This window comes from Balaenoptera borealis (genome assembly GCF_965194805.1).
Source record: "Balaenoptera borealis genome assembly, chromosome: 2".
Classification (NCBI taxonomy): Eukaryota; Metazoa; Chordata; class Mammalia; order Artiodactyla; family Balaenopteridae; genus Balaenoptera; species Balaenoptera borealis.
This window is the reverse complement of record NC_138867.1, coordinates 111,218,442-111,246,190: the sequence shown is the minus strand read 5'-3', so window position 1 is coordinate 111,246,190 and position 27,749 is coordinate 111,218,442. Positions and strand designations below refer to the sequence as shown.

General features: G+C 44.8%; 1 protein-coding gene across 7 annotated transcripts in view; it reads left to right on the top strand.

Annotated features, from left to right (window-relative positions):
• ACSL6 (acyl-CoA synthetase long chain family member 6) overlaps positions 1 to 27,699 on the top strand; it is a 64,545-nt gene extending 36,846 nt beyond the window's left edge. For 5 of the 7 annotated variants that reach the window (XM_082380781.1, XM_082380785.1, XM_082380780.1 and 2 more), the window contains 12 exons: positions 2,446 to 2,519; positions 4,094 to 4,171; positions 5,635 to 5,769; positions 6,170 to 6,304; positions 7,378 to 7,473; positions 10,020 to 10,092; positions 11,949 to 12,037; positions 12,766 to 12,882; positions 15,839 to 15,982; positions 17,012 to 17,113; positions 18,046 to 18,117; positions 27,231 to 27,699. In XM_082380781.1, coding sequence (XP_082236907.1) covers positions 2,446 to 2,519; positions 4,094 to 4,171; positions 5,635 to 5,769; positions 6,170 to 6,304; positions 7,378 to 7,473; positions 10,020 to 10,092; positions 11,949 to 12,037; positions 12,766 to 12,882; positions 15,839 to 15,982; positions 17,012 to 17,113; positions 18,046 to 18,117; positions 27,231 to 27,368 — 1,253 coding nt within the window. In that variant the 3' untranslated portion in view covers positions 27,369 to 27,699. Of the gene's footprint in view, positions 1 to 2,445; positions 2,520 to 4,093; positions 4,172 to 4,228; positions 4,307 to 5,634; positions 5,770 to 6,169; positions 6,305 to 7,377; positions 7,474 to 10,019; positions 10,093 to 11,948; positions 12,038 to 12,765; positions 12,883 to 15,838; positions 15,983 to 17,011; positions 17,114 to 18,045; positions 18,118 to 27,230 lie in introns of all 7 variants that reach the window. The other 2 variants (XM_082380782.1, XM_082380779.1) reach the window with 2 other exon arrangements.
• The last annotated feature ends 50 nt before the right edge of the window (positions 27,700 to 27,749 follow it).

The window sequence follows — 27,749 nt, the reverse complement described above, 5'->3', positions numbered from 1 at the left end:
TTGTGGCTAAAACTTCCAAAACAATGTTGAATAATAGTTGTGAGAGTGGGCAGCCTTGTCTTGTTCCTGATCTTAGTGGAAATGGTTTCAGTTTTTCACCATTGAGGACAATGTTGACCATGGGTTTGTCATATATGGCCTTTATTATGTTGAGGTAGGTTCCCTCTATGCCTACTTTCTATAGGGTTTTTATCATAAATGGGTGTTGAATTTTGTCGAAAGATTTTTCTGCATCTATTGAGAGGATCATATGGTTTTTATTCTTCAATTTGTTAATATGGTGTATCACATTGATTGATTTGTGTATATTGAAGAATCCTTGCATTCCTGGGATAAACCCTACTTGATCGTGGTGTATGATCCTTTTAATGTGCTGTTGGATTCTGTTTGCTAGTATTTTGTTGAGGATTTTTGCATCTGTGTTCATCAGTGATATTGGCCTGTAGTTTTCTTTCTTTGTGACATCTTTGTCTGGTTTTGGTGTCAGGGTGATGGTGGCCTCATAGAATGAGTTTGGGAGTGTTCCTCCCTCTGCTATATTTTGGAAGAGTTTCAGAAGGATAGGTCTTAGCTCTTTTCTAAATGTTTGATAGATTTCGCCTATGAGGCCATCTGGTCCTGGGCTTTTGTTTGTTGGAAGATTTTTAATCACAGTTTCAATTTCCGTGCTTGTGATTGGTCTGTTCATATTTTCTGTTTCTTCCTGGTTCAGTCTTGGAAGGTTGTGCTTTTCTAAGAATTTGTCCCTTTCTTCCAGGTTGTCCATTTTATTGGCATAGAGTTGCTTGTAGTAATCTCTCATGATCCTTTGTATTTCTGCAGTGTCGGTTTTTACTTCTCCTTTTTCATTTCTAATTCTATTGATTTGAGTCTTCTCCCTTTCTTTCTTGATGAGTCTGGCTAATGGTTTATCAATTTTGTTTATATTCGCAAAGAATCAGCTTTTAGTTTTATTGATCTTTGCTATTGTTTCCTTCAAGATTTCTTTTTAACACACCATTCCCACCACCACCTAATGTTCCTTCTGTGGACTCCATATCCAGTTTCTGGGATTTATTATTTTTTTTGCAGCCACGGCCTTCTTCACCTTTCTTTTTGGGACCCCTCCCCAACCCAACCCCCCAGCCCAAGCTGTAGGGAACATGATTGGGGTTTTGAAGCAATCTCATTAGCAGCTGAGTTAGCTTGGGTTTCAGATTGGAGATGGGAGAGAGGACCCCTCATTTCTCCCCTGTTGATGGGCTGTAGCACTCAGCATAGCTCTCTCTCCGAAGAAATACTTCTCACAAATTCTTCCTCATTCATTCATATTCTTAAGGAGGTGAAATTCACATGGCACAAAATTAACCATTTTAAAGTGAAAAATTCAGTAGCATTTACTATAATACTCTCTTAACCTCAACTCAACCCTTTTATTAACCTCTTTCTGGGTGAGGGTTGCAAAGTTAACATTTTGGTTTATTTGATATTTCTTGGGTAAATTCTGCACATGGTCTGGCCCCTCACTTTTGGAGTTTCACAGCTGTTGTATCTTCTGCCTCAGTGGAAACTTCTAATTTAATGTCTTTTGTACATGTCTGTGTCCTTAGACCTTATAGAGCCCTATGAGGTGGGTGTCATTGTCCCTATTTTATAGGTTAGGAAACTGAGAGAGGAAAAACGGCTTGCCAGTGTTACACTGGCAATGAGGGGCAAGGCCAGGATTTGAGCCTGCTCAGATCTGTCCAGCAGCAGCGGCAGTGTTGTATCCACGTTGACATGAAATGATGGCCAACAGCCTCCCTCCACAGTCTGCTGTGCCTTCTGTCCCCACCTGGTCTCTGTCCTCTGAGCCATCCTAGCAGCCCCGAGCTTCCTCATGAGCAGCAGTGAAAGGTCGTGTCAAGACAAAGCAAGAAATCCATGTCCCATCTCTGCCAGTGAGCAGGCAGGAGGGCTGCCCCAGCAGTCTGGACCTCCAGCCTGGCCTGAGCTGGGGCCTTTCCAGGTGCTGGATGCAGCAAGGAAGTCCTCTGCCAGCACAGTTGACTGCTGGATTCTGGACACTAGAACTGCTCAGGCCCAGAGAGTGGCATAGGTTACTGGGTATATATATAAGGAGACTGGAGGCCAAGAGCCTGTGCTCCTTGAGGAAGGCAGAAGGGAAGGTGCAGGCCAACCCATCAGGCCTGAGGCACTCCTTGAGGCACTTGAGGTGACTCCAAGCTGTGTCACCTGCCTTCTGGTCTCAAGCACCTGGGAGCCTCAAGATGGGCTTCAAGTGTCTACAGAATGAAGGTCCCTGACACAGCTTTCATCTGCCTGGGACTCTGAAGGCGGCTGTGGACGAAGGCCAGAGGTTTGCGTGGACAGCTCTGGGTGTCTGGGATTGGTGACTCCAGTGCTGTTCTCAAGGAGTGGCCCTTGAGCTTCCCACTAATTCTCCTTCTTGCTCTCTCCTTTCAGGGAACCCAAAAGGTGCGATGCTCACCCATGGGAACGTGGTGGCTGATTTCTCAGGCTTTCTGAAAGTGACAGAGGTGAATAAAGTAGACTCACCAATGCAGGTGTCTCTCAAGGACACCCTCAAGCCTCAGAGGTTTTTTGGGTTTTCTTTTTTTTCCCTGATACAATCCGGGCTGCCTTTCACAGGCAGGAGTTTCTGTTCTCATTAGAGCAACCTCACTTTCACAGATACTTTTAACCCCAAACACTGAAATGATCCATACCTGGTAAATATTCAGTTGATTTCTGAGAGTGCTCAGATCCCAGAAAGAAAAACGTGGAAACCTATTTTTCATTTTTAACTTCAAAAATTAAGATACCTGTGGTTTTATGTATACCTTTATTTAAAAGTAATCCTTAATAACTTGTTTTTCCAAGTAGGTCAGGGTTTAATTCAGTCATTTTGTGTTTAAGGACTACTAGAGTCTGAGAAACAATGGCAACTGCTAATTTTTAAGGCTGTACCTAAAAATGGTAAATCTAAAATCAAAAAAGCTTGATAACTTGGCCTGACAAAAGCATGTTAGCACTTTTTAACTGGCTAAGAAAGAAGGACCTTTTTCCACAAGTGGTGAGTGTCTGAATGTCCTACACTTTCCTTAAGGAGAAAGGAATGTACCTTTTCCTATAAATTAAGCTTTGTCTCTACTGTGGAGAAAATCGCTATCCACATTTATGCCTGGTGGCATTATGGAGCATATGCCCATTTGTTATATATTTTGGTGGAAAACTGTGAGACACTGTTGGTAGCTGAGCCCAGACCAGGAGCCATGAGCAAGGTTCCCTGGGCTTGTCCAAACTCATCCAAAAGCCAGCCCAGGAGACTGAAGACCTCTGTAAAAGGGCGGAGAGCAGGGAAGTCAGCCAAGGAGAGCTCATCCCTGAATGGGGCCCCCTGGCCAGGGCAGCCCATGTCCCTGAGGTCAGACCCATCCTGGAGAGTGGGGTCCCTCTTGGCCATCCGCTTTAAGGCCATGTTCCCAGGCTGTAGCTTATGAGGCCTGGTTCCACCCACCACGCCTCTGTCCGGGGCACGTACCCCAGCCCCAGTAGGCATAGACCTAGGGTTCTCTTGGCCCCTTTCTCTCGAAGGAGGACCAGAAAGTGCCAACAGGCTGAGACCCTCTGAATCGCTGTCCGGGTGGCCCAGGAAAGCTGGTGAAATGGGGCCTGAGGCAGATCCTGCAGCTGTGGGGAGGGAGAGGCATGCCGGTCTGGCGCGAAGACTGAACGAGGTGCAGGCCCTCCCAGAGGAGACTTCCCTGCGGAGCTCGACTCTGCTGGTTTATGTGTGCTTCAGTTGGCTCTTTGCTTCTGCAGATAACCTAGACCCACTGGCGCTTCTACCTAACACTCCGCTTCCTACACTGCCCTGTCTCTCTGTCTCTCTCTCTTTTCTTTCTGCGCCTCTCATCTTCCTCTCTCTCCTCTCTCTCTCACTTTTCTCTCGCTGTCATCTCACCGCTCTCTCTGTCCCCCCTTCCCCACTGCCCTTCCCCTCTTCATGTTTGCCCCTCCAGGTCATTTTCTCTTTATTGTTTTATGACTCTCTTGTCGTCTTCCTGTCAGTGTTTCTTTCCTTTCTGTCTCCCATGCCCGGCACCTGCAGAAAGTGATCTTTCCGAGACAGGACGATGTGCTCATCTCCTTCCTGCCTCTGGCTCACATGTTTGAGAGAGTCATCCAGGTAAGACGCCCGCCTGACTGACCGGGCCTTGCCTGGGCTCCTTCTGTTTTCTTACAGAGTCAGTGGGCTCCCACTTGTGCGGATGTGCACATTTCCTATTTGCCTTTAGCACACATGTTTGAGCGAATGGTGCAGGTAAGGCCCTGGCTTCAGGGAGGCACAGTCTGAGCCCAGAACCCAGAACCCTAGCAGGGTGTCACACTTGTCACTGGCAGCATGAAGTAGAACTAAACTGGCCTGTCCTCAGAAGGTGCCACAGGGGTCAGAGGGGTCAGAGGACCTTGGACCCCCTGATCTGTCCCTCCTGTGAGCACTGCTCCAGGGAGGACCCAGGCCTGCTTGTCTTAACCTGTGGACACACCTTGGCTGAGAAAGGCCCCAGCTGCTCAGAGAGCATTGCAGCTCTGCAGAAGTGCTTTACCATTCAAGCTCTGTATAGTATGGCTCCATTTATGGCCCAAACACCTATATTCTGTAACTTTCATCACTCACTAAACTCCTAAAAAAGAAAACAAGACAGTAAAGTTGAAAGGGGAGTCAAACTATCATGGCCCCTCAGGCTGTGGATGGGACTGGTGTTATGGTTGGACCTAGGACAGGCCTTGTGGAGACACAGAGAGAATGGAGGAGTCCTTATTAGGTTGTGGGGACAAAGAATTATCCGTGTGTGTCACTTAAGGGACCAGCCTGTGCATAAACTATCTCCTAAGCCTCTCCCGTTTTGCCTTGCGGGAGGTCTGGTATACTAGGGCCTGCTTTCAAGCTTTCCAGACCTGGATTCAAATGCCAGCAATTACTGTGAACTAGTTTTGGGACTCTAGGCAAATCCCTTTCTTTACCTCTGTGACCTTTGCATTCCTCATCTGTAAAACAGAGATTAGAAATTCTGTTTCCCGTATAGAATTGCTCTGAGCATGACAGAAAGGAGTCCCTGGCATAATCTTAGTCCCATTAGCAACCAGCCAGGCTCTGCCTTGGCCTCCCACCGCCAACATTAGCAGCACCTCCATTACTTGTGGGCACTGCATACCCTTCCAGAGTTGCTGAGGTATCCCTGGGGAAGACCACAGGTGCTCTGAGACCTGGAGCGGACACACCGATAGGGTGTTGTACAGCTCAGAGACTGAGTCCCCAGGGAGGCCCCTGTCCAGGCTTTGGGAGTAAGCATGAAGGGGCAGGCACCAGTGAGACTGGCTGCTCTGGCATCTCCCAAAGGCTCAGGATTCCACCCTGTCTCCTGCTTCTTCTCTCCATGTCTGAGTGGGACTTGGTGGGGAGGGTGTGTGTGTGGGGGGGGGGGGTGTCACCTCTGATGGCTTTCTTCAGTGTCCCAAGGCAGCAGCCAGAGCTGGGTGAGGGGGTCACAGGCACCCTCGATGTGGGGCAGAGCTTTGGACAGCTCTGGATTACAGCCAGGAGTGACCGCCCTGAGGGACTCCTCCCTTCCTGTCCACTTCTTCCAGTCTGTCGTCTACTGCCACGGAGGGCGCGTCGGCTTCTTCCAGGGAGACATCCGCCTCCTCTCAGACGACATGAAGGCTCTGTGTCCCACCATCTTCCCTGTGGTCCCACGACTACTGAACCGCATGTACGACAAGGTGAGCCCCGCGGGGAGTCTCTGGCCAGGCTGAGCAGCTGCATATCTGCTTGTTTGGACAGAGGCTGGAGCCCCAGGCAGGCTTTCTACACCTCCAGCCCCAGGTCCTGGAAGTTGCCTCTTCTCTTGTATTCCCTGACTCTCACCCCTCCTTCTCCTGTTTTCTTCCTATTCTCCAAAACCCTGGTTGGGAGATTTTGGGCGGAGGGCTTCTTTCCCAACAACGTGCCTGGGCCTTGGTAGCGTTAACCTTTAGCTGGATGTCACACATTCAGTGACCTCCTGCAGGGGCAGAAATAGAGTGTGGCTTCTCTGCTGGCCAATCTAGGCCTTCTTCCTGGGGGTGTGTCTAGAGGTGGGACCTGCAGTCTTTACAGCTGTTTCCAACTTCTGTTCCTCAGATCTTCAGCCAGGCAGACACATCATTAAAGCGCTGGCTCCTGGAATTTGCAGCAAAGCGTAAACAGGCTGAGGTCCGGAGTGGAATCATCAGGAATGATAGTATCTGGGATGAACTCTTCTTTCATAAGATTCAGGTAAGAAAATGAACAAGTGATGATAGAGTGGCACCCAAGTGTCCAATGGGTGACCTTACAGAAGAATTAGAGAAGTTCATCCCAGTGGTGTGTAATCTTATAAAATAGTAACTTTTTGCTAATGAAATCAAAGCTTAAGCTACCACTGAAATTTTAAAGGACCTAGTTTTGTTCATTGGAGATGTGTTGTATTTGCCAAAGGCAACCAGCAAGAAGGACTCCTGGAAAGTAAGTTCCTTGACCTCTATAGGCAGTAGGGCAGCTTTGCCCTTGGGTAGTCAGGTTCACCAAGGAGCTCTTGGGGCTCGAATATTCTCTTGCCCCTCCCTGTAGCCTTGGCCACAGTGGCTTTCCAGTAGCACAAGCTTCTAGCCAGATGACCAAGAATCTTCCTTTCCCTCTGTGTTTCCCATCTCTTCAGCCTCTCCTAAACCAAGCTGTTTATGAATTACTCATTCCTGTCTCCTCACTAAAGTTTTAAAGCTCTGCATTACTCAAAGAATTTGTAGTTAATTTGTACCAGTACTCATTTTTCCTTACTACTCTATTTTTAGCTATGAAAATTAATATTTAAAATCTCTTGGCTCAACTTACAGAAACAAAGTGTTTTAAAAATTCTTTTACCTCTGCAGTGCATAGTAAATAGCCCATGGCATTGATTTAGAAATGAAAAAAGGCCATGCCATTAAGGTGGAAGTGGGAAGAAATTGTCCTCAGTAATTGTTTTGGATGCTTGCAAATGATGGGAGAGTGAAGGAATAGCTGTGTATTTGAAGAAAGGGAGAACCAAAATTACAGAATGCCACACAGATTAATGGCCCTTATCTCAAAACACATAAAAGAGTTGGCCATATTGTGGGTTGGATTGCAAAGCTGATTGGGCTGATTCATTTGGAAGGAGAAGGGGGCTTCCTCAGCTCATGTGTTGTACAGCCTCAGGCTGCCCCTCTGATCCCAACCCTAGGGTCCAGGTAGGGTACAGCTGTTGAACGTTGATGTTAGGTGAGGCCCAGGTGAGCTACACTCCACTTGCTGCAACACAGACTCTGGCAGGTTCTTCTCTCTTCCCACAGGCCGGTCTTGGTGGGTGTGTGCGGATGATTGTTACTGGAGCGGCCCCCGCATCACCAACGGTCCTGGGATTCCTCCGGGCGGCTCTGGGGTGCCAGGTATTTCCTTTATGTGGCCTTCCCTGGGGGCAGTGGGGTGAGTGTTAGGACAGGGCAGGAAACTCATTATACCCTCTACTGTACAGATAAATATTCTGGGGGCAAGATCTTTGTGGGATAAAATCTTCCTTCTCTGAAGATGTAAAAAAGCCCAGGGTCACTGAAAGCCAAGATAGCCTTGTGACATTGTGGAAAGCCCAGGTGTGTATCCACTCTGGGAGAAAACTGTATATGGACCATCAGTGTGCTGGAGAACCTGTCCCACACCTGTACCAGCATCTCTGCATTCTCCAGCCTGCAGACTATTTCCCAGCCCAGAGAAGGAGCACGAGGGAGGGGGATAAAAGTTCATTTGTGTGTTTTTATTTGATTCAGTAGGTTTTGTCATTGCTAAAATAATTTATTCCTTTATCCATTCAATTAATGTTTGTCAGATTCCTACTTATGCAGACTATAGTAACATAGTTGTGACTGGTGGGTTTTAAGTAAAGTAAGCACATCTATTTCATAAATGTGCATGCTTAAAATTTTATGCTTTAGAAGCCATGAGCTTCTTGGGAATTCCCTGGCGGTCCAGTGGTTAGGACTCAGTGCTTTCACTGCCATGGGCTCAATCCCTGGTTGGGGAACTAAGATCCTGCAAGCCACCAAAAAAAAAAAAAAAAAAAAAAACAAGGAAGGAGAAAAGAAGCCATGGGCTTCTTACATTGACCTCCTGTTCTACACCAACATGAGCTGACCGCTCCTAAAGGCAGCTCTCCCACATGGTCTATTCATGCGAGCACATGGGGCTCTGAAGGGGAATATCTTACAGAGACAAAAACTTTATTGGATTTTAAAATGTTTGTCTTTAATACATATTATTCAAATTAGAAATAGAGTCAGTGGTTGAAAATAAGTTAGAAGTCTTTATCCCAAACCATATAACCTTATCTATTAAGTGTCTGTGGTTAAAAATAACATTTCGCTTTTCTTCCGGGCGGCGGGCGGCCTGCTGGGTCTGTGCGGCCTTGGGGCCGGAGCCCGGGTCCCCGCCCGCCCCAGTGCCCGCCGCCGGCCGAGCCCCGCCCCCCGCGTCTCCATCGTGGGTCGCGATGGTCGGGTGTGCGCCCGGGTCCGTGGGACAGGCGGGTGCAGAGGTCCCTTGTATTGGCGCGGGTGGGTGCGGCGAGGTTCCGGCGCCTCCGCGGAGCATCGTGGGTCTGGGGCTGTGGGCGCCGCGGATTGCTATGCTCTCCGCACTTTCCCGGCTCTGAAGCCTCGAGAACACGGCTAGGCAGCAGTAGTTTAATGGGGAGTTTGCCTGCTGGGAACTAGGGGCCTGCTGGGGTCTCAGTTCTTGGCTGGCCCCGGAACACGAGGTTGCCAGGTGTGTGACGGCAGCAGGTAGGAGTGACCCGCTGGTGCAGTGATGAGCAAGAAAGTACAGGAAGGACAGTGGCTGTTGGCCTGTGAAGCTAGGCAAGAATGACCAGCCGACACAGTCCAGACCAAGGTCCGTGGGCCCAGCTCGGTCCTGTGCGTCTGGTCAGTGGAATAGACCTGCAGGTGTGGCTCTTGTCACTCTAGGACTGGCTTCAGGACAGATCCTGCTAATGCGCCCAGGGCACCGCCCTCAGTTCTCCAGGAGTGCGCCGGAGTGGAGCCAGGGGGTGTGCCCGACTCAGCACGGTGGCCACACACGTCCAGTCTGCTGGCAAGGGCAGTGGGGAGCCGGGGCAAGTCATGGCCTTGGGAGTGTCCTGTGATGAAAAAGAACCTGCAGGCTTATCAAATAACTTTGGCGTGGAACGTTGGTGTGCTGAAAAGCAGTTCTGTGTGCTTTTCCCCCCTGGTGTGAATCAGCAGTGCTGAGGCAGCAGGCGGGATACAGAAGTGTGAGCAGAGACCGTCTGGAAGCCCCAGACTCCAGGGAAGCTAGAGGTGACAGCCAGCCTAGTGAAGAGGACAGGAGCTGGGGGCGGGGGCGGCAGCCCAGCAGACGCCCTTCGTCTCAGGGCGCTAATCCTGGCTCCAGCCGGCTGGTCAGGGGAGCTGCAAGGTCTTCTGGGCGAGCAGAGCCCACAGTCCTGAGCTGTTCTTCTCTGTGTTTGGGGCATTTCCCCCCATCCAAGGGGAGAAATCTAGACGAGGTTTAAGAATCAGTGCTTTAAGACTGTGGATCTCGGAGTTGAAACCTCGGAAGACATGTTTTCAGCACAGGGTGTTAAAGTGAACGGAAGGATTCAACCCCTTTTCAAGGAGGGTGTCTCCATGTGGGTAGAACTAGAGAATAAATGGGTCTTGAATAATAAATAAATAAATAAATAAATAAATAAATAAATAAATAAAATAACATTTCTTCCAAGCAGAGTAGCTACACCTGTGTAGCCGTTGTCTGTGTTCAGTTTCTCCTGAAGGTACCTACTTCCAGAGCACCTCCCCTCCCACTGTCCCCAGCATGGAGCAGCCAGATGCTCCATGAGAGGTTAGCTGGCTGAAAAGGGCAGCCAGCTATCTGCAGGCAGGTGTGCGCCTACAGTATGGTTTCTGTGTTTTGCTTGAAGGTTTATGAAGGTTATGGCCAAACTGAGTGCACAGCTGGATGTACCTTCACTACACCCGGGGACTGGACATCAGGTAGGATTGGCTGGAGATGTGGGAATGAGTTAGAACAGCAGGTTCTAAAACTTCCTCGTGGAAAGTATATTTACATGGGCACTTAGGAAACAGCAGAAGAAACAGAAGAAAAACAATGATGGTGGTTTTGTCTGTGTTGTGGCATTATGGATCTGTTTTTTTTTTTTTGTTACATATTTTTGTATTTCCTACTATTTTTTGTATTTTCCTATTTCTTTTATAAATAAATAGAAGTCATGTTAAAAAAAAGTAATAGATCACAAAATACAGCTCCAGGTAGAAAAATGCCTATGATATCAATATATTGGATTTTATAGTTTCTAAATATCACAGGGTCTTGCTTACAATCATTTCAGAATGAAGGAAGCAGGCTGTGATTTGGATATGATTTAGGAAGGAGAGGCAAGTTTATAGCAGCCAGTGCACTGTTTCTTGAAGAGCCATTTCAGAGGCTCTTTGGAACTTTGGTCTCCTGTGATAGCAACATCTAAAAGGCAGTGGCAACCTCAGAAAGGAGCAGCTACTATCCACAGCCTCATTTTGAAGGGACCTATCTTTCAGGGCAAGGAGGAAGCAGTAGGTAGCCCATGTATTGGCTGTCACTAAATTTAGACCAAATACAATCATCTGAAAAACACTCAGCAAAAGAATTCTTCAGGATACCAACTTCCTCTGTGAGCCTGGAGCCACCCTTCACGCTTAAGTTTGCTCAACTACAAACTAGAAAACTTGGGATGATGTGCACAGAAAAGAAATATGCTTAGTAGTGCAATACTATTTTCAGAGCACCTTGAGGTAGTCAGCAGAAACATGATAGGTGGATTCTAAATTGAAATCACATTTGGCGAAGTCAGGTACACAAGTTTTATCTCCTTAAACTCTAGCTGAATAAAGCCTATCTTGTATGTGAAGTTTTTGATCTCCCTACCACTGGCAACTTTACTACACGGACCATTTTCTGAGGTCCTGGCTCATTAACTTTTTTCTTGTTACCACGATCATATTTACTGATCATTTACATGTATACCCTTCCTTTGGACAGTTTCTTCCCTCTTATGATGTCCTACATTTTCCTATGTGAGGCTTTTGAGGTTTTACCTTTTTTATGCATCCTTACCATAAAAACTTGCAAAGGTTATTGAGTATGAGAGGATCAGTATCTTTGTACAATATTGTAAAAGATTTGGCGGTCTCTCATTTAAAAGAGAAATGAAAGTGTCACAGCCTGCTTTTTGTTTACGTGGCTCACTTTATTTCAGGACCTTGGCCAGCACCTGCTTAAAAATCCTGTGCCTTGCCAGTGAATTGTGTAACAACCACAATTACTAGAAAATGACTTAGATGTAGTTTTGTGGTTGGAGTATATAAGACCAAGAAAATTTGAAGTCTTATTTGGGGGGGCGGGGTGGCGAGTTGCCTCATCCTTGTTTTCCATTTCAACAGTCTGGTGACTGGAAGAAAAAGCAATAATGACTATATTTTATGATCCCCAAACCAAAACATATGATCTAATGATGGGGAAAGTGTTTTAATATAAAAAATCCTGACTATGTGGTTGGTGTGGGTATGAGCCTCCCCAGAGACCCTGTACAGGTTGACTCTGGGCCATGTAAGCCTGACCGGCTGTTTAAGAATCAGATGTAAAACAAAGGCCCAGCTGAGGTTGGCCTCTCCTTTCTCCAGAACTTTGTTTTATCATCAATGCTTGCTTGTGACAAACGCCCATCTAAAGGTGTATTGCTTTCCATCCACGATTCCCCACTTTGACCACTTGAGGGGTTTCACATGGCGTGGAGCATCTTCAGTGCTGAAATTGATCTGAACACTGACAAATGCACATTGTTCTGGTGTTCTAGGACACGTAGGAGCACCTCTGCCCTGCAATCATATCAAGCTCGTCGATGTCAAGGAACTGAACTATTGGACCAGCAAAGGAGAAGGAGAGGTAAACTTGAGCGTTTAGCCATTCATGTTTGTGGATGCTCTACATGTAGCGAGTAAAAGAAAAAAAAATGGAAATGGAATTGTTTTCCTTTCACCCTATGTGTAAAGTCACTTTATATTATTGATTAATTTGACTCAACTGAATTGAGCATTTTCTCTCCTGTTTATGAAGTAACCAACCCTCAAGGCTGGGACTGGGCTGGTCCAAAACAAGATTTGGAATTCGCAGACTATTTTAAAAATCCGTTTTTTTCTTAACTGGCACAGCTTGTTGCTGTGTATCTGTGCAGGCAGAAACATGACCATTTGCAAATAGGCCAGACGGGGTAGATGGAGCTGGCCTGTGCTTGTTCATTCCATGGGAGTAGATAGGAAAGCTGAGTGTCTGGTCATGAAGCAGGGGGCTCAAGCATCTCTGATAGAATCAGCCAGCTTTCAGTATCTGATGAGACCCCATCCAGTGTCACATAGCAGTGCATACCAAAGGCCGCAGTGTTCCTGAGGAAGAAGGGACGGCAGAGAGGTAGTTGGAGAGGGCACTGCTTGAGAGAAGGCAGGAGACAGTTGAGAACGCTGGCGGCTATTCCTGTCCTCTGTTTCCATCACTGTAGTTTCCACAGTGGATTTCCTGAGGGATAGTGTACATTTTTCTACACATGCCTCGTGACAGCCTCATATCAGGATTCCTTATGCTGTGGGCTGAGAGAAACCGGGTGTTTGTCCCTACAGATATGTGTGAGAGGACCAAATGTGTTCAAAGGTTACTTGAAAGATCCGGAGAGGACAAAGGAGGCCCTGGATGACGACGGCTGGCTTCACACTGGAGACATTGGGAAGTGGCTGCCAGTACGTATGTTTGGAACCGTAGGCCTCCACACATGTTGGTGGTGGGGGTGTGTATAATCTGATTCACTCTGAGGCAGGAGTCTTTATATCCACCCTGACAAGTAATCATTCCAGAATACCTCTGGGAAATGGGAGGTTCTTCCTTACCTCGCCCCCAGAGCCTCCTCCTGCATCCTCCTGATGAAGGTGACAGGGATCTTTGGGGAGCGTAGAACTGGAGTTGGAGGCCTACCCCCTACCCTTAAGAGGTTTCCAGGAAGAGATCTGACAGTGTTCTGGAATCCGATGGATGAAGTACAAGGATCATGGGGCTCGTAACTCTGGGAGATCTGAGAAAGGCAGGGCCTGGGAGCCCATGGACACTGGCCGCCAGCTGAGAGGTGGCACTGAGCAGTGTGAAGAGCTTGGAGCTGGGCAGGAGGATGCTGGCGTTCCTTTGTCTCTGCTAGCAGCTGCTCTTGGGACCTTGAGCAAAGCTTCATCCCTCTCTGGGGCTCCGTATTGACTCAGTTATAGAATAAGAAAGTAAGGCTACATGGCATTCTTTAGCGGTGGCCCCCATCTTTTAGCCAAAATCAGTAATGGTGCCTCATTCTGTCATTTGTAAAATGGAGGTAATAACATTGCTTACCTCTATGGTCATTGTTGTAAGGAACAAATGAGATTATACCTGTAAAACCCTTAGCACAATACCTGGCACACAGGAGATGCTTAGATGGAAACTATGACCAGAAAAAAACTGTGTCACTGAAACCGAGAGCCTCCACCTGTAGCAGCCCACCCCAGGAAACCTTTCCTGTGTCTCTGGGAAATTGCTATGATTTTGGGTGGAGTTCTGAGATGTTGAATTTATCAGACAGGTGAATGATGTTGAGCCCTCCAGGGGCCCTCTGGGCTGGTGAGCTGACTTGCCCCTGTTTGGAACTGCGCGTTTCACTTTGAGAAACCCTCACTCTTGCAGCAGACATGGATGTATCCCTGGGCCAGGGACTACGCTCAGGGGAGAGACACATCTTTAGACAGTTCCCAGCCCAGTGTGATGGGCATGAGATGAGGGCCATGCTCACCTAGCGGAGAAGGACAAGCGCCTACTGGCTCTGAGTCTCAGGATTTAAGTCGTGTTCCAAGAGGAGAGGGGAGAGTGGGAAAGACAGTTAGGGCAGGAGTAATAGCATGTGCTAAGTAGAGAGACACTAGAGGTGTGAGGCAAGGAATTCTGAGGGCCCGCAGGTGTGGAGGAGGGAGGCTGGAGAAGCAGCAGGACCCTGGACACTGGCAGAGGGTAGATTGTCCCATCAGCTAACGAAGCCTAGGCTTCAGCCTTCACTTGCATAGGCCCCTTTCAAGGCTCTGCACTTCATTTTATATTATTTTTCTTAAAGGTGGGGGTCTCAAAACTGGAAAAAACTTGAAGTCCCACAAAACTCTGGATCTGCCACTGATGCTCTGTAACTTGGATGAAACCACCCACCTTGCAGGGTGTTGTGAGAAGCAAGTAAATTGATTCATGTGAAGCACCTAGTGCTGTGCCTGAACTCAGAGCCCAAGGCAGTAGGCAGGCAGTCTGTGGGAGTCAGTTTTTTAAATTATTACTATTTTGAAATAGTATTAGATAGATCAAGGAAAAGGTCTAAGTTTCTGATCCAGAAAGACCTGATTTAAGTCCTGGTTCTCCCACCTCCTAGCTGTGTGGCCTTGGAGGAGTTAACTGACCTCTCTAATACTCACCTTCACCATTTATGAAATGGAGGTGATGACACCCAGCTCATGGGGTGCCACGAGGACCAAAGAAGCCAGTGTAGGGAAAGGCCCTGATGTCCAGCCTGGATTTTGAGCAAAACAAGGCCTGTTTGTTTTTCTCTTCTGGCGAGACTACCCTAGTTCTGATGCTTGAACAGATAGAGCAGGGCCAGAGTGTGTGCACACGTTCAGTAAGGAAGTGGTTTTGATGGAGGAGGAGGTGGCTGTGAGAAGGATTTATGAGTGAGGACAGATGAGCCTGACTGCTGGAAGTCCCAGGAGAGGCCAATGGCAAGGCCATCTCCAGGTTTGGGGCTTGGGGAATGGGACAGGCTTGAGGAGGAGAAGGATGAGCTTCCTTTAGGGCATGTTGCATTGTGCAGGGAAAAGGCCTGGTTTTTGTAGTGTTTGGAGGATAGTGAGGTTCTGGGTCTGGGGCTCAGTGAAGAGCTCTGGCTGGAAGCTCAGACATATGCAGGAGTGGCCACTTAGGAGATAAATGGTGGTCACCTCAAGGAGCATCGTCAGTGAAGGTGAGGAAGTTGCAACATTCAAGGAGAGAGCCAAAGGAGAGAGACCCACCTATTCACCTTGGAAATTCAAAAAGATTGAAGGGAGTCAGGGAGGTGAGTGGGGGTCCTGGAGGCCAGGGGCACAAGCACTCACTGCCCAAGGGGTGGCCTGCCTGCTGCAGAGGTCCTGGAGGGAGAGGGCTCCTAATGCCACCTGGGGTCCTCTGCCAGAGCTGTGCTATGTGCTGAAGGATGGAGAGGCTGCTCTTCGGGAGTGGTGGCCTAAGCATGGTTCAAGGGGGAGAATCTGAAGATGCTGCTGAGAAAAGGGACAGCTGGAGCGAGGGCCTGGGTGAGAGGAGCCCTGATGGGAAGGTGGGTGTCCTTCTGAGGAGGAGGGCACCTGTTGCTGGGCACCAGGGTGTCAGGGGTGGGAGGGGGAGTAGGGCACATGGTGAGGGGACAGGACAGTGGGCACTCAGGGCCCAGCAGAGCTCGGGAGCCATCCACCCTTGTTCACGGCGTCCCTCTCCAGCCGTGCAGTGGCTCCATGAGAGCAGAGATGTCAGGTGCACGAGCAGATCCGCTGGGGCTTGCAGGGTGAGACCAGGGGTTGGGGAGGTGAGGGGCTATGGCCCTAATGAGTGAGGGGCTCAGGCTTGGGAATGCCGCCATTTTATGAAGCCGCTTGTCCAATTCCACAGGCTGGAACTCTTAAAATTATTGATCGGAAGAAGCACATATTTAAACTTGCTCAGGGAGAATATATTGCACCCGAGATGATTGAGAACATCTACATCCGGAGCGAGCCTGTTGCACAAGTGTATGTCCATGGGGACAGCTTAAAGGTGAGTCCCCTAGGCCTCAGCCCTCCCACACGTACTTTGGGCCTGATGAGTACTTTGGGAATGATTTCCTAAGTAACTGGTATTTGATTAAAGTGATGAACACTAATTTCCAATCAGATACTGGTATTCTCCGCCGTATAGGATCATGAGAGAAAATGCCTTTCTAAGGGAGAAATCTTAATTGCTTATAGTTTGGTAAATTGCAGTTAGGTAAATAAGTTGCTTAAAGTAGTAGTAATAACATTCCCAGTACTTTTAACTTATGCTCGGTCTACTTCCAAGAGGAATTTTGAGGTAGTATGCTGAAGCAAGATTCAGGGTTTCTGCTGTTTTGATTTTGAAATACACATAAGAACTTTACAGATAAATAGGTGCAGTATTGCAAATAATGATACTGATGATATATCTTAATATATTAAGCTAATGTGCTAATATAGTACAGGATTAAATTATTTGAAGAGGATTTATATTTATTCTGCTTTCTGGTATCATTTAGATCTGAAGTCAGAAAGATCACTGTGAATATATTCTGTGCTATCATTGGATATATGTAATTAAAGACTATTAAATTATTTTTTAAGAAAATGCTTTAAAAATTAAAATGGTGTTCTTAAAGAATGAGGACCATACTAATGAATCAGTTTCAAAATGGTCTGGAAATCCTTAGAAATGTATGTGTTTTGGATTATAGAGTTGGTTGATTAGTATCCTAAAGATGTACTCATTTAAGATTGGCATGAGAATCAAAGGTACATACAGGACTAACCTTACTGATTCCTAATCTTCTTAAGCTTATTTTTTATTAATTAATTTTTTACGAAGTTAGGGAAATATATCAGAAATATTCAAGAATATTTCTGTCAAGAATGTGTGATATGTTGGTGGAAATGTTTCATAACATAAACATATACATATTTTTAGAAAAGAGTGGAGTCTGAGAATACCAAGAGATTAGTATTAACGCTGGACCACAAATAACCACTTTAAAAGCTTTTGTCATAACTGTGTTTTCCTTTGGTGGGATCGCAGGCCTTTTTGGTGGGCATTGTCGTTCCCGACCTGGAAGTCATGCCCTCTTGGGCCCAGAAGAGAGGAATTGAAGGGACGTATGCAGAGCTCTGCACAAATAAGGTCTGTACCTTGGGGCTGTTTCCCAAAAGACTGCTGGACCTTCTGTGAAACTGCATAATGAGAGGACATACAAAAACAGTAGCCCAAGTGAAATTTGAACCTATAGGGAAATTTCTAACTTTATTTTATAAATGGTGGGAATCCTAAACCAGAGGTTTGTCTTTTGTCATTGTTGTAGAAGGAGCTCATATCTCTTCTTAGAACACTTGATAAACTATTGAATTTTCCAGCCAGGAGACATCAGAGAAAGCTTGTCCAGCCCTGTTGTTTTGCAGCTTGCAGGAGAGTCCAGAGAGGGAGGCGGCTTGCCCAAAGCCACACAGCTGGTTAACAGCAGTGTCAGATGTGAGAATAGGCCTTCTGACTCACTGGCCCTGCTCTCTCCTAATGTGAGGTAGCTTTTGTATCTGCTGGGCTTAGAGAGACAGTCATGGAATTGAAAAAGGAGCACAGTTCTCCCTGCTTAGAACATTTGCCGCTGACACCTTCCAGAAGCCTTCTCCTGGCACATGTACAGTCCTATGGAAGATGACCTCTGTGCCCTGACTCAGCGTCGGCCCCTCAGTCACATGATCTGTTTCTTAGCAGCAGCCATGAACCCTAGAGCTCCCACCAGGCCCTGGGCTCTTCTGGAGGTGACAGGGCCCCTGAGACTCCCTAGGCTGACCAGAGGTCTGCTTTAAAAAACAAAATTGACTGGTCCCTTAGCCTGTTGTTGGACACTCCTTAGGCCATGCGGGCACTTACTTGCCAGATGATGGGTGGTGATTGGCTTGCCGCCAGGGAGCGTCAGCCCCAGTTGGGGGTTTGAAGGGTGGGGGGAGTGTTGGTATGATTGCCAGTTGTACTTTGCTCACAACTCATTGATTCTTCTATCTCCATTTTGAAAATGTGTTTCTGCCTTGTAATTTTACCTATATGGTTCAATTCAGGAGCTGAAGAAAGCCATTTTGGAAGATATGGTGAGGTTAGGAAAAGAAAGTGGACTCCATTCTTTTGAACAGGTAACTGTTACCTTCTCCATACCTGTTACTGCCCTTTATGCAGGGATGAGAATTAAAGTAACCAACAGTGACCCTGACCTAGATTCCCTATCCTCCACGCTGTGGCCTGCAGGCAGGCTGTGTACCAACGGACCCCTGAAGGCCTGTTCTAAGCTGACTTTGCAACAGCCTGCACCCTGACTAAAATCGGTCGTAGGCTGAGTGAGACTGTGCTCATTGTCCTCATAATCACAGATGTTCATAAAGCTGAAATATTACCCTAGCCGTAACTGGTAGAGCATGTCTACATGGTGTGTCTCCAAGCTGCGTGCAGTACTCAGGACCAGAGTCCTGTCTTATTTTTATTTTTATGGGGACTGTCTTATTGGCTGCAGCAGGCAAGCTTACTTGCTAGGACATCAGAAAGATTGCACTCCTGGGGCCAGTGATCTGTCAGCCCAGCATGCCCTGAACAAAGAGGAGGAAACAAAGAGTGTGTTGGGAGTGGACACAGCAGATCTCTAAGACTGTCTGTCTTTGCAAGGTTGGGGTTCTTTTTTGTAACTGAGTTCATAAGCATACTTGGTCCTACTTACACATGCCATTTATAATCCTCTTTAGTCACAAATTCAAAAAGAAAAATTCTTCAAACAGAAAAATATTAATATGCTGATTTTTAAAAATTTCCTATTATGTATTTAATATAATTGTTTTTCATAAAATGGCTCTCCAACCGTGTCCCCAAATATAGTATTAAGGACCTGCGAGGTTTATGAGAATTTTAAATTTTATATGTTCTTTTTTATATATATATAAATTTATTTATTTATTTACTTTTGGCTGCGTTGGGTCTTCGTTGCTGCGCACGGGCTTTCTCTAGTTGCGGTGAGCGGGGTCTACTCTTTGTTGTGGTGCACGGGCTTCTCACTGTGGTGGCTTCTCTTGTTGCGGAGCACGGGCTCTAGGGCACTTGGGCTTCAGTAGTTGTGGCACATGGGCTCAGTAGTTGTGGCTCGCAGGCTTAGTTGCTCCGCGGCATGTGGGATCTTCCCGGACCAGGGCTTGAACCCGTGTCTCCTGCATTGGCAGGCAGATTCTCAACTACTGCGCTACCAGGGAAACCCCTTTATATATGTTCATTTTGATGTTAACCTAAAAACATTCTTAAACCGGTTTTAAATATAAATTCTTACAGCAGTTGTTTGACAATTAGAAAACATTTCCACAGATTAAGACTTTAATTTCTTAAGTTTCAAACTGAGGAAATCTAAATATAGTTTCAGGGTTTGTGAGAATTGTTTTTCTTTTGAAATGGATCTTTACGTTAATCTAGCTTGAGAGAAACTGCTTTACCCTCATCTGTCAGTGTGTTTTAGGGCAAATAAGGCCTGGATGAATAAATCCTTATTTTAAAAAATTGTAAAATCTGAGGCATTCAGGCAAGTCATATTTATCTTCCTGAATGCAAGGTCATTTCTGGCATGATAATTAAATTTCTAAATTTGCTAAAACTGACTTCATTGCTCTTCCATTACGGGGAGCTGTGTGACTGTAGATGTGATCCTGTAGAGCAGGCGCCACAAATGAGTGGTTGGAGACCTGGTTGATCTGGGCTCCCTATTACCTGAATGGTTGGCTGTAAGGGCGCTGGGGACGCCCTGGGGATCCTGCGGATACCCTTGTGATTCCCAAGGCTTGCATGCCCCCTGCTGGATGTGGGCTGCGTGACCTGCCTCTGAGCAGGTGGAGAATTGTAACAGATTCCTCTCCTTGGAAAAGACTACCACTCTTAAGCTTATGTTTAAGAGAAACCTTTGGTTAAGGTTCCAGTGTTAACCATTGCTCAAGTTAGAGCTTTTACTGAGAGGAGACGTAGTCTTGACTTTCCATACACCTTAAGCAAAGTTTCTGCTCTAATAATTGGCCCTCGCCATGGTAACCTCAAATACAGAGAAGTCATGCGGCATCCCAAAGGCCTGAGTTTTATTGCCAAGGCTGTTTGTTACCTCTTCATTTTCTCTGTTCTCATTCTCCTCTTTGTTGGTGTGTGCTCCTAGTTGTGTTCCAAACCTCAACATAAATTACTTGAGTTAATCCATAATCTATTGTCAGCTAGTCCTTTTCCCTTTTCCTCAAAAAGGAATGATCAGTTAAGGCTTAATGCTAATTTTTTACCCACCCCCACCCCCCGCCAAATAGATATCCAAGCCCAAGGCTTAAATCATTCAACAGAAGCTTTAGGAGTTCAGACTTCCTGGGCAGCGTTGATCTGAATGAAACTTTGAATTAGATGAAAAATTAATGTAATTTAATTTCCAGAAACAGACAATTCCTAGAACTGGGCCAACCATTATCAATTTACGGAGATTTAATGAGTAGATAAGAAGCATTTAAAATAATGGTTATCAATAATTAAAATATGTAGGTTCTTGGGAAGTATCTGAGCATACTTAACTGTGATTTAACCATTTTTTTGACATTTCTATGCCTTATTAGTTTGCATAGGCATATAAAATACAAAGTGAACTTTGAAACCTGGTAGTTTTCAAATTCTGACTGCAAAGCCCTTGCTAAATATATTTTACTGTATTTCTTGTCATTGAAATGAATACTTACCTAATCAATTTACCTTTAAATCAGAGATGAATTGAGCATTTCCCTAATTAATTTAAAATTTTAAAACTTCTCTTGTCCTAAATTATTCACTCTGTGTTTATTATCTGCAAGCAATATTGTGTGTTAAAGTGTTTCACTGAGTAATACCGTTGAAAGATTTTAAATACTCTGTTTTTTTTTTCAGAATGATGAAAATTTCTGTGCTTTAATGAGTTGGCATACATTGACACTTTTGAGGCATTATATTCCAATATAATATTTAAATGTTATAGTATCTTTAAATTAAAAAAAAAACAAACTATAGAATCACTTTTCTGTGACAAGAGTGTAGTTTCAGAGAGGGAGGTAACATTAAGCATCTCCTTCCTGCTTTCCTCAACAAAAACTTTGCTTATTGCAAACTGGAAAACAAGTTTTATGTTGTGTTAGGCATAAAGGGAAACTAAAGACTCTCGTTCCTTTTTTTCCCCATAATTCAACAGTTTGGTTTTATTAGAAAATATGTAATTATTTATAAAAAATGAAAATTGGTTTTACCATTGGTTTACGTCTGAAAAAAAAACTAACTATAGGTTTGGGGCCCACAGTTAAGGTCAGTTAAAGAACTGTTTTGACTCATTTTTTTCCCACTTACTGATTAGACTTTTAGTCACTGGAGAAATTTGTATAGGTATTTTCATGGAAGAATTTAAATAGACCCAGGGCTGTAGGTCAGACTGGAGCAGGGACTGGCAGTAGTGCTGCTCTGATCTGCTCACTAAGTGGCTGAAAGGTGAGCTGAGTGCCATATTGCTTGGCTTCCCGCAAGGTTGTATTTAATTGTGTTTCCTCTCCTCAGGCAGAGACTATGTTGTAGAGAGCCACATTGAACTGCAGATGCCCCAGTCAGCACTTTAGGCTTGCTACAGGTTGCTGGTTTGACAGATACTCAGAATCTACCAGCTGATGCAGTTCTTTCTTCCTCAGATCATAGTGTTTTCTTTTACATTCTACTTACCACCTAAATAGTGTATGTAGCTCTCCCTATGAGAGTCATCTTCCCTGTACTGTGTTGTTTGAAGCTTCTGCCTGTCACTGCTGGATTTTCAAAGGTGTTCTCCCAAGTCCCTGTACTGAACATAGACTCTTGTCTCAATTACACATGTTCTCCACATGCTGTTAGGAATGCAGATGAGCTGAAACCCAGGCTGCCAGGACACTTGTAGAAATTGTATCTTGGCATTAGCATCTCCTATAAAATTATATGATTAATTTCATTTACAGAAGAAGGTGGATAGATTGTTTACACTTGCCAGAAGTCTTTATGTGATACTGTTTCTATCAGAAAGGAACTTTAAAAAAAAAAATTAAGGATATTAGCACTGCCAATTTTTCAGTTTTTCATTTCATGGAGGTAAACATGAGTTACTAAGTTAAATCACTGTATCTAGGATTAAGTTTGATTTGGATTTTGTTCATATTTTCTTCAAGCTAGCTAGTTTTGTTATCAAATGGTGATGTCTGAACTTGAGTAGCAGAACTTAGGTGACATCTTATATGCACCTTATGAGCATGTACAAAACATAAGAGCAGTGCTGCTCTAGTAGGTTTGGGGCTTGAGCCAGAGCCTGTCTTCCACCTCCCACCCCTCAACCCAGCCCCCTCACTCATCCCTCCCCCACCCCGCCTCCAATGCACTTCTGCCTCTCCCCCACCTCATCCCACCCGTGTCTGTCTACACTCCACCTTCACGCCCATCTCCACCTCCACACCCACCCCCAGCAGAGGCCACTGCAGAACCCCTAGCTCTCAGTGCACTATGGTCTGAAAACGTCTCCCTTGGGACCTGTTTCCAGTGAATTTTGGATCCCCTAGGATGATTTATGTTTGATCAAAACAAATTAGGAAAAAAGTATATTCCAGAGGGTACAAAAACTGGCAGCCCTATTCCTTACCAAATCCTTGCTTCTTTGAACATCAAAAACACTGAGATAATTTTCTTTTTTTTTTTTTTTTTTATTATTTTGCCATGAAAAAAATTCAGAAAAATTTTATTTTATATTGGAGTTGAGAGAATTTTCAAACAAAACACTTTTTACAAGAACCTTAACAAATTTTGAAACATTCGATAATGCCTCTTTTTTAGCCAAGAGCCTCAGATTTCCAGTTATTTATACTGGATATCCAAGTAGAAATCCTTTCAGTATGTAAGGTAAAGTTGAGGCGGCTACCTATAATGCTAGCTTTAATTTTAGCCTAAAGTCCAGTCCTCCCCTTCCCACCACACACGAATCCCTTAAAATGCTATTCTTTTTATAGCAAAAGTGAATCCTTCATTTGAACAAATTTCTAAGAGACAAAGATGAATCTCATTTATTAATGCTGTGCTCAATTGAAAATTATCACATTTTAAAATTATAAGCATGGGTTTAAAAAATGCCAGAATTTGTTAGAATTTTTCTTAAAAACTTTTTAAGAAGTAGGAAGTGTAGCTGTTTTAGGAGTCTTCTTTGTATATTGAGTCTTTGATCTGAAAAATCAGTGAATGCAATGGAGAATTTTCTGAGGAAAGACTTCTTTGTCGTATCACAATACCCACCTGCCAGGACACTAGACTGTTAGCATCAGAGATTTGGAAAACAATCACTGATATGTTGAATTTTTTGCAACTATTTGCATACATTGATTTTTTCCAATTTATTAATTTTTGGTGGTTAAATACACATAACATAAAATTTACCATCTTAACCATTTTTTACGTGTGCAGTTCAGTGGCATTAATACATTCATAATGTTGTACAACCATCACCACCATCCATCTCTGTAACTCTTTTCATTTTGTAGAATGAAACTCTGTACCCCTTGAACAATAACTCCCAATTCCCTCCCTCCCCTCAGCCTCCTGAAACCACCATTTTACTTTCCGTCTCTATGACTTTGACTACTCTAAGTACTTGCGTTTTTGTGACTGGCTTATTTCACTTAGCCTAACGCCCTCAAAGTTCATCCATGTTGTAGCATGTGTCAGAATTTCCTTACTTTATATAAATAATATTCCATTGTATATCTATGCCACATTTTGCCTATCCATTCATCTGCTGATGGACATTTGGGTTGCTTCCCTGTTTTAGCTATTGTGAATAATGCTGCTATGAACATGGATGTACAAATATCTCTTTGAGATCCTGCTTTCAATTCTTTTGGGTATATATTCCAGTTTCTCTATATCCTCACCAACACTTGTTATTTTCTGTTTTTTGGATAATAGCCAGCCTAATGGGTGTGAGGTGGTACATAGACTGATTTTTGAAATAAGTCATTTTCTGATTGTATCCATTGATTTTAATTAACAATTCTCATATGACAGTAGCATATGACACAGTAACCTTTCACTCTTGTTCTCCTGGCTTCTGTAACCCACACCCCAGTTCCTTTCTACTCCTCAAGAAACTCCTTCTCTGTCTCAAGCCCAGGCTGAAGCTGTGTCCTACATACTAATACTAATATATCCAATGTCCAAAAACCACTTGGATGCCTCAGAAGCATTTCAAACTTGACATGAATACTTGATCTTCCTGCCTCCAAAGAATCTTTCTGCTCCTCCTACAGTTTTTCTGCTCAAGCAGAAATCTAGAGCCAGTCTTAAAATTTCTTTCTCTGCCAATTACCCAAACCAATTGTAGGTCCTGTCCTTTCTACTCCCCAAATCTATTTCCATCTCCACAGCCAACTTTATAGCCTAAATCACCATCAGTCTTGCCTTTTGGCTGGTCTTCCAGCTTCCACTTTTACCTCATTTCAGTCCTCTCTTAACAGGGTAATCTTTCCAAAGACGCATTCTAGTACTGTCTCTCACTGATTAAAAATTGTTTAAAGAATTATGTCCAAAATCCCTACCTTGGCATATTGATCCTTTGTAATTTGGCCCCAGCCTATCTCCCCAGCCCCATCTCTTTCTTCGTCTTTATTTGTATCACCTGCTGCAGCCTATACTTGTGATGTCCCAAGTGTGTTTTGGCACACGTTGCCTCTGCCTAGAGCCATATAACAGCCTCTCCCTTCCCCTTGCTATCTTCATCTGGCCAAAGCCTACTTATCCTCCAGAGTTCAACTCAAGCATCCCTTTTCAATGAATCCTGCTCCAGAGACTGGGTTAGGTGCTTTATCAGAAAGGCATTCAGCTCTAAAAGAAAACCCTCAGGGTCTTAAACACATAGGGTGTGTTTTTGTGGTGTTCTCACATAAGAAGTCCAAAGATAGGCAGTCCAAGGCAGGTACAGGTCCTCAAAGACCTAGGCTGTGCCTATCTTTCCACTCTCCCTTCTTAGTATGTTGGCTTATCACTTTATGTGGCTGCTACAGCTTTGGACATTGTCCATATTCAAGAAAGGAAAAAAAGAAAGTGGGTAGAAATAGGTATGTCTGAACCTTTTGTTAGGAAAGCAAAAACTTTCCCTTCTCACTAGCCACAGATGGATCTTATGACTACCCCTTAGCCGCAAGGGAGCCTGGGAAATTAGGACATAGGATTGTCATAGTTTACATAGACCATTATGGCCCCAAACAAAACCTGGGTTTTATTAGCATGGAAGATGGGGAGTGATACTGGGAAAGCAACTGACAACTGCTCGTCCCTATAGTAGTATTATCATACTGCAGCATCCCTCATTAGATTGTAAGCTCCATGTGTGCAGAGACTGTGCTTGTTCTTCTTTGTATCCCTGGTGCCTTACACTATACCTGACACATGGCAGTTGCTCAATAAATGCCAATTAAGCAAAACAACAAGTGAAAATATATATGTATTTAGCACATATATTTTGAGTTAATTTTTTTTTAATTAATTAATTAATTTTTGGCTGTGTTGGGTCTTCGTTTCTGTGCGAGGGCTTTCTCTAGTTGCGGCGAGTGGGGGCCACTCTTCATCGCGGTGCGCGGGCCTCTCACTATCGCGGCCTCTCTTGTTGCGGACCACAGGCTCCAGACGCGCAGGCCCAGTAGTTGTGGCTCATGGGCCCAGTTGCTCCGCAGCACGTGGGATCTTCCCAGACCAGGGCTCGAACCCGTGTCCCCTGCATTGGCAGGCGGATTCTCAACCACTGCACCACCAGGGAAGCCCTTGAGTTAATTTTTTAAAGTCTATATATAGCAATTCATTTGCTATTTAATAATATGGATCTGTTGTCTCAACAAAATAATCGAATGTAGACCCAGTTGTCAGTCAGGATACAATTTCTTAGAGACACTGTCACTCCAGGATTCAGCTCAAGCCCAGATCATAAAATTCTGGTTGAACTGTCAGTCACTCTTTCAGCTGGAATCCCACGTGGGAGGAGACTGCCCAGGCCCTCCCAGGTTAGTTCATCTATCTCTCTGGTCCCCCATTCAGCCTTGCAAAGAGACTTTGCGTAAGGAGGCCTGGAATCTGCCTCATGGAAATAGGCAACACGAACACTAAGTCTGATCCCTCCATTCCTCCTTCCAATAATGTGATCACATTTTCTGGCAGAACTTTTTTTTTTTAACGCAGACTCGTCATGCCCCCCCCCCCAGACTTTATATTTCTCCTGTGAATGGCACCACTGTCCATGCAGCCCTCCAAGCCAGAAACCTGGAAGTCCTCAAGGCTGCCTGCCTCCTTCTTTATTACATCCTGCCCATTTATCTCTGAATCGCTCTTAGAACTGCTTACTTGTCTCTGTCTCTGCCACTTCTGAAGATAAGGCCCTTATCTTCTTCTCTCCTGTGGATTGGTCAGGTCCTTCTGATTGGTTTCCCTGCTTCTAGTCTTAACATTCTTAAAAGCCATCTTCTCATTTCTCTTGGAGAGATCTTTATAAATTGTATATTCAGCCATGTCATTGGCCTGTATAAAAATCTCCTACTGTCTTCCTCTATAAACTGCCCCATCTACCACTTCAGCTTCATCTCTCACCCGCTTTGCCTCCTACTTTATGTAACTACAACAGAAATCACTTGGATTTCCTTTTTCATACTCTGCCATTTCTCACTCCCATAGCTTTGTTCATAGGGTTGCCTCTGCCTGGAATGCCCTTCTCCACCCACCTCTCCTCCTTTGCTGGTTAACTCTTACTCGTTCTTTAACACTCACCTGATTTGCGAAGGCTTCCCTGACTGCTCCTCTCTCTTCCCTACCATAACTGAGTTAGGTGCCCTTCATCCTGTGTATACCGCATTGTCTAATAATTGCCCAGTGTGTCTGCTCTACTGGATGCCAGTGTGCACTCCCCGAGGGCAGGGGCACTCATGATCCCTCTTTGTGTCCTCAGTGCCTGGCACAGAGTAAGGAACTATCTCATTTCTGTTGACTGGCTAAATGGAGGAGTAAGAAGGAAAAAAGGTGGCTTTCAGACATATCAAATAGGCTGAAATGTTATTAGGATAACTCTGACTTTTAAATAGGCATAGTGTTTTTATATCAATATTTCTATTCCCATATGCCTGTCTACTTTTATCATGTATGCTATGAATGCTGTGTTATATTCCTGATAAAGATGTATTCTGCATTTGGTTTTTAGGTTAAAGCCATTCACATCCACTCTGATATGTTCTCAGTTCAAAATGGCTTGCTGACACCAACACTAAAGGCTAAGAGACCTGAGCTGAGAGAGTACTTCAGAAAACAAATAGAAGAGCTTTACTCAATCTCCATGTGAAGTTCAAGGGAAGTTCTTCTCAGTATAATGGACAATGTAGCAATATTATAGTTATTTTTTGAAAGTAACGTGTCAGAATGATGCAGCTGAAAATGAAAAGCACGTGACCTTATGACTGAGCCTCTTCCTATCCCAAGAGGTCTTTAACAATATTTTCTCTCTCATCACCGAGTACACTTTATTTTTATTACAATGATATTGTAGTAAGCTGCTAAAAATACCACAAATGGCATTGTAAAAATGAAGACTTTTCTCAAGAACTGTGTACCACTAAAAGTAATATATTCTCAGTGTTCACAGAACTTCTATTAAACATAAAGGAAAAACATAACTGATATATTGTACTTAATTATTTGTGCAATAGTAACCAGGTACAGCAAA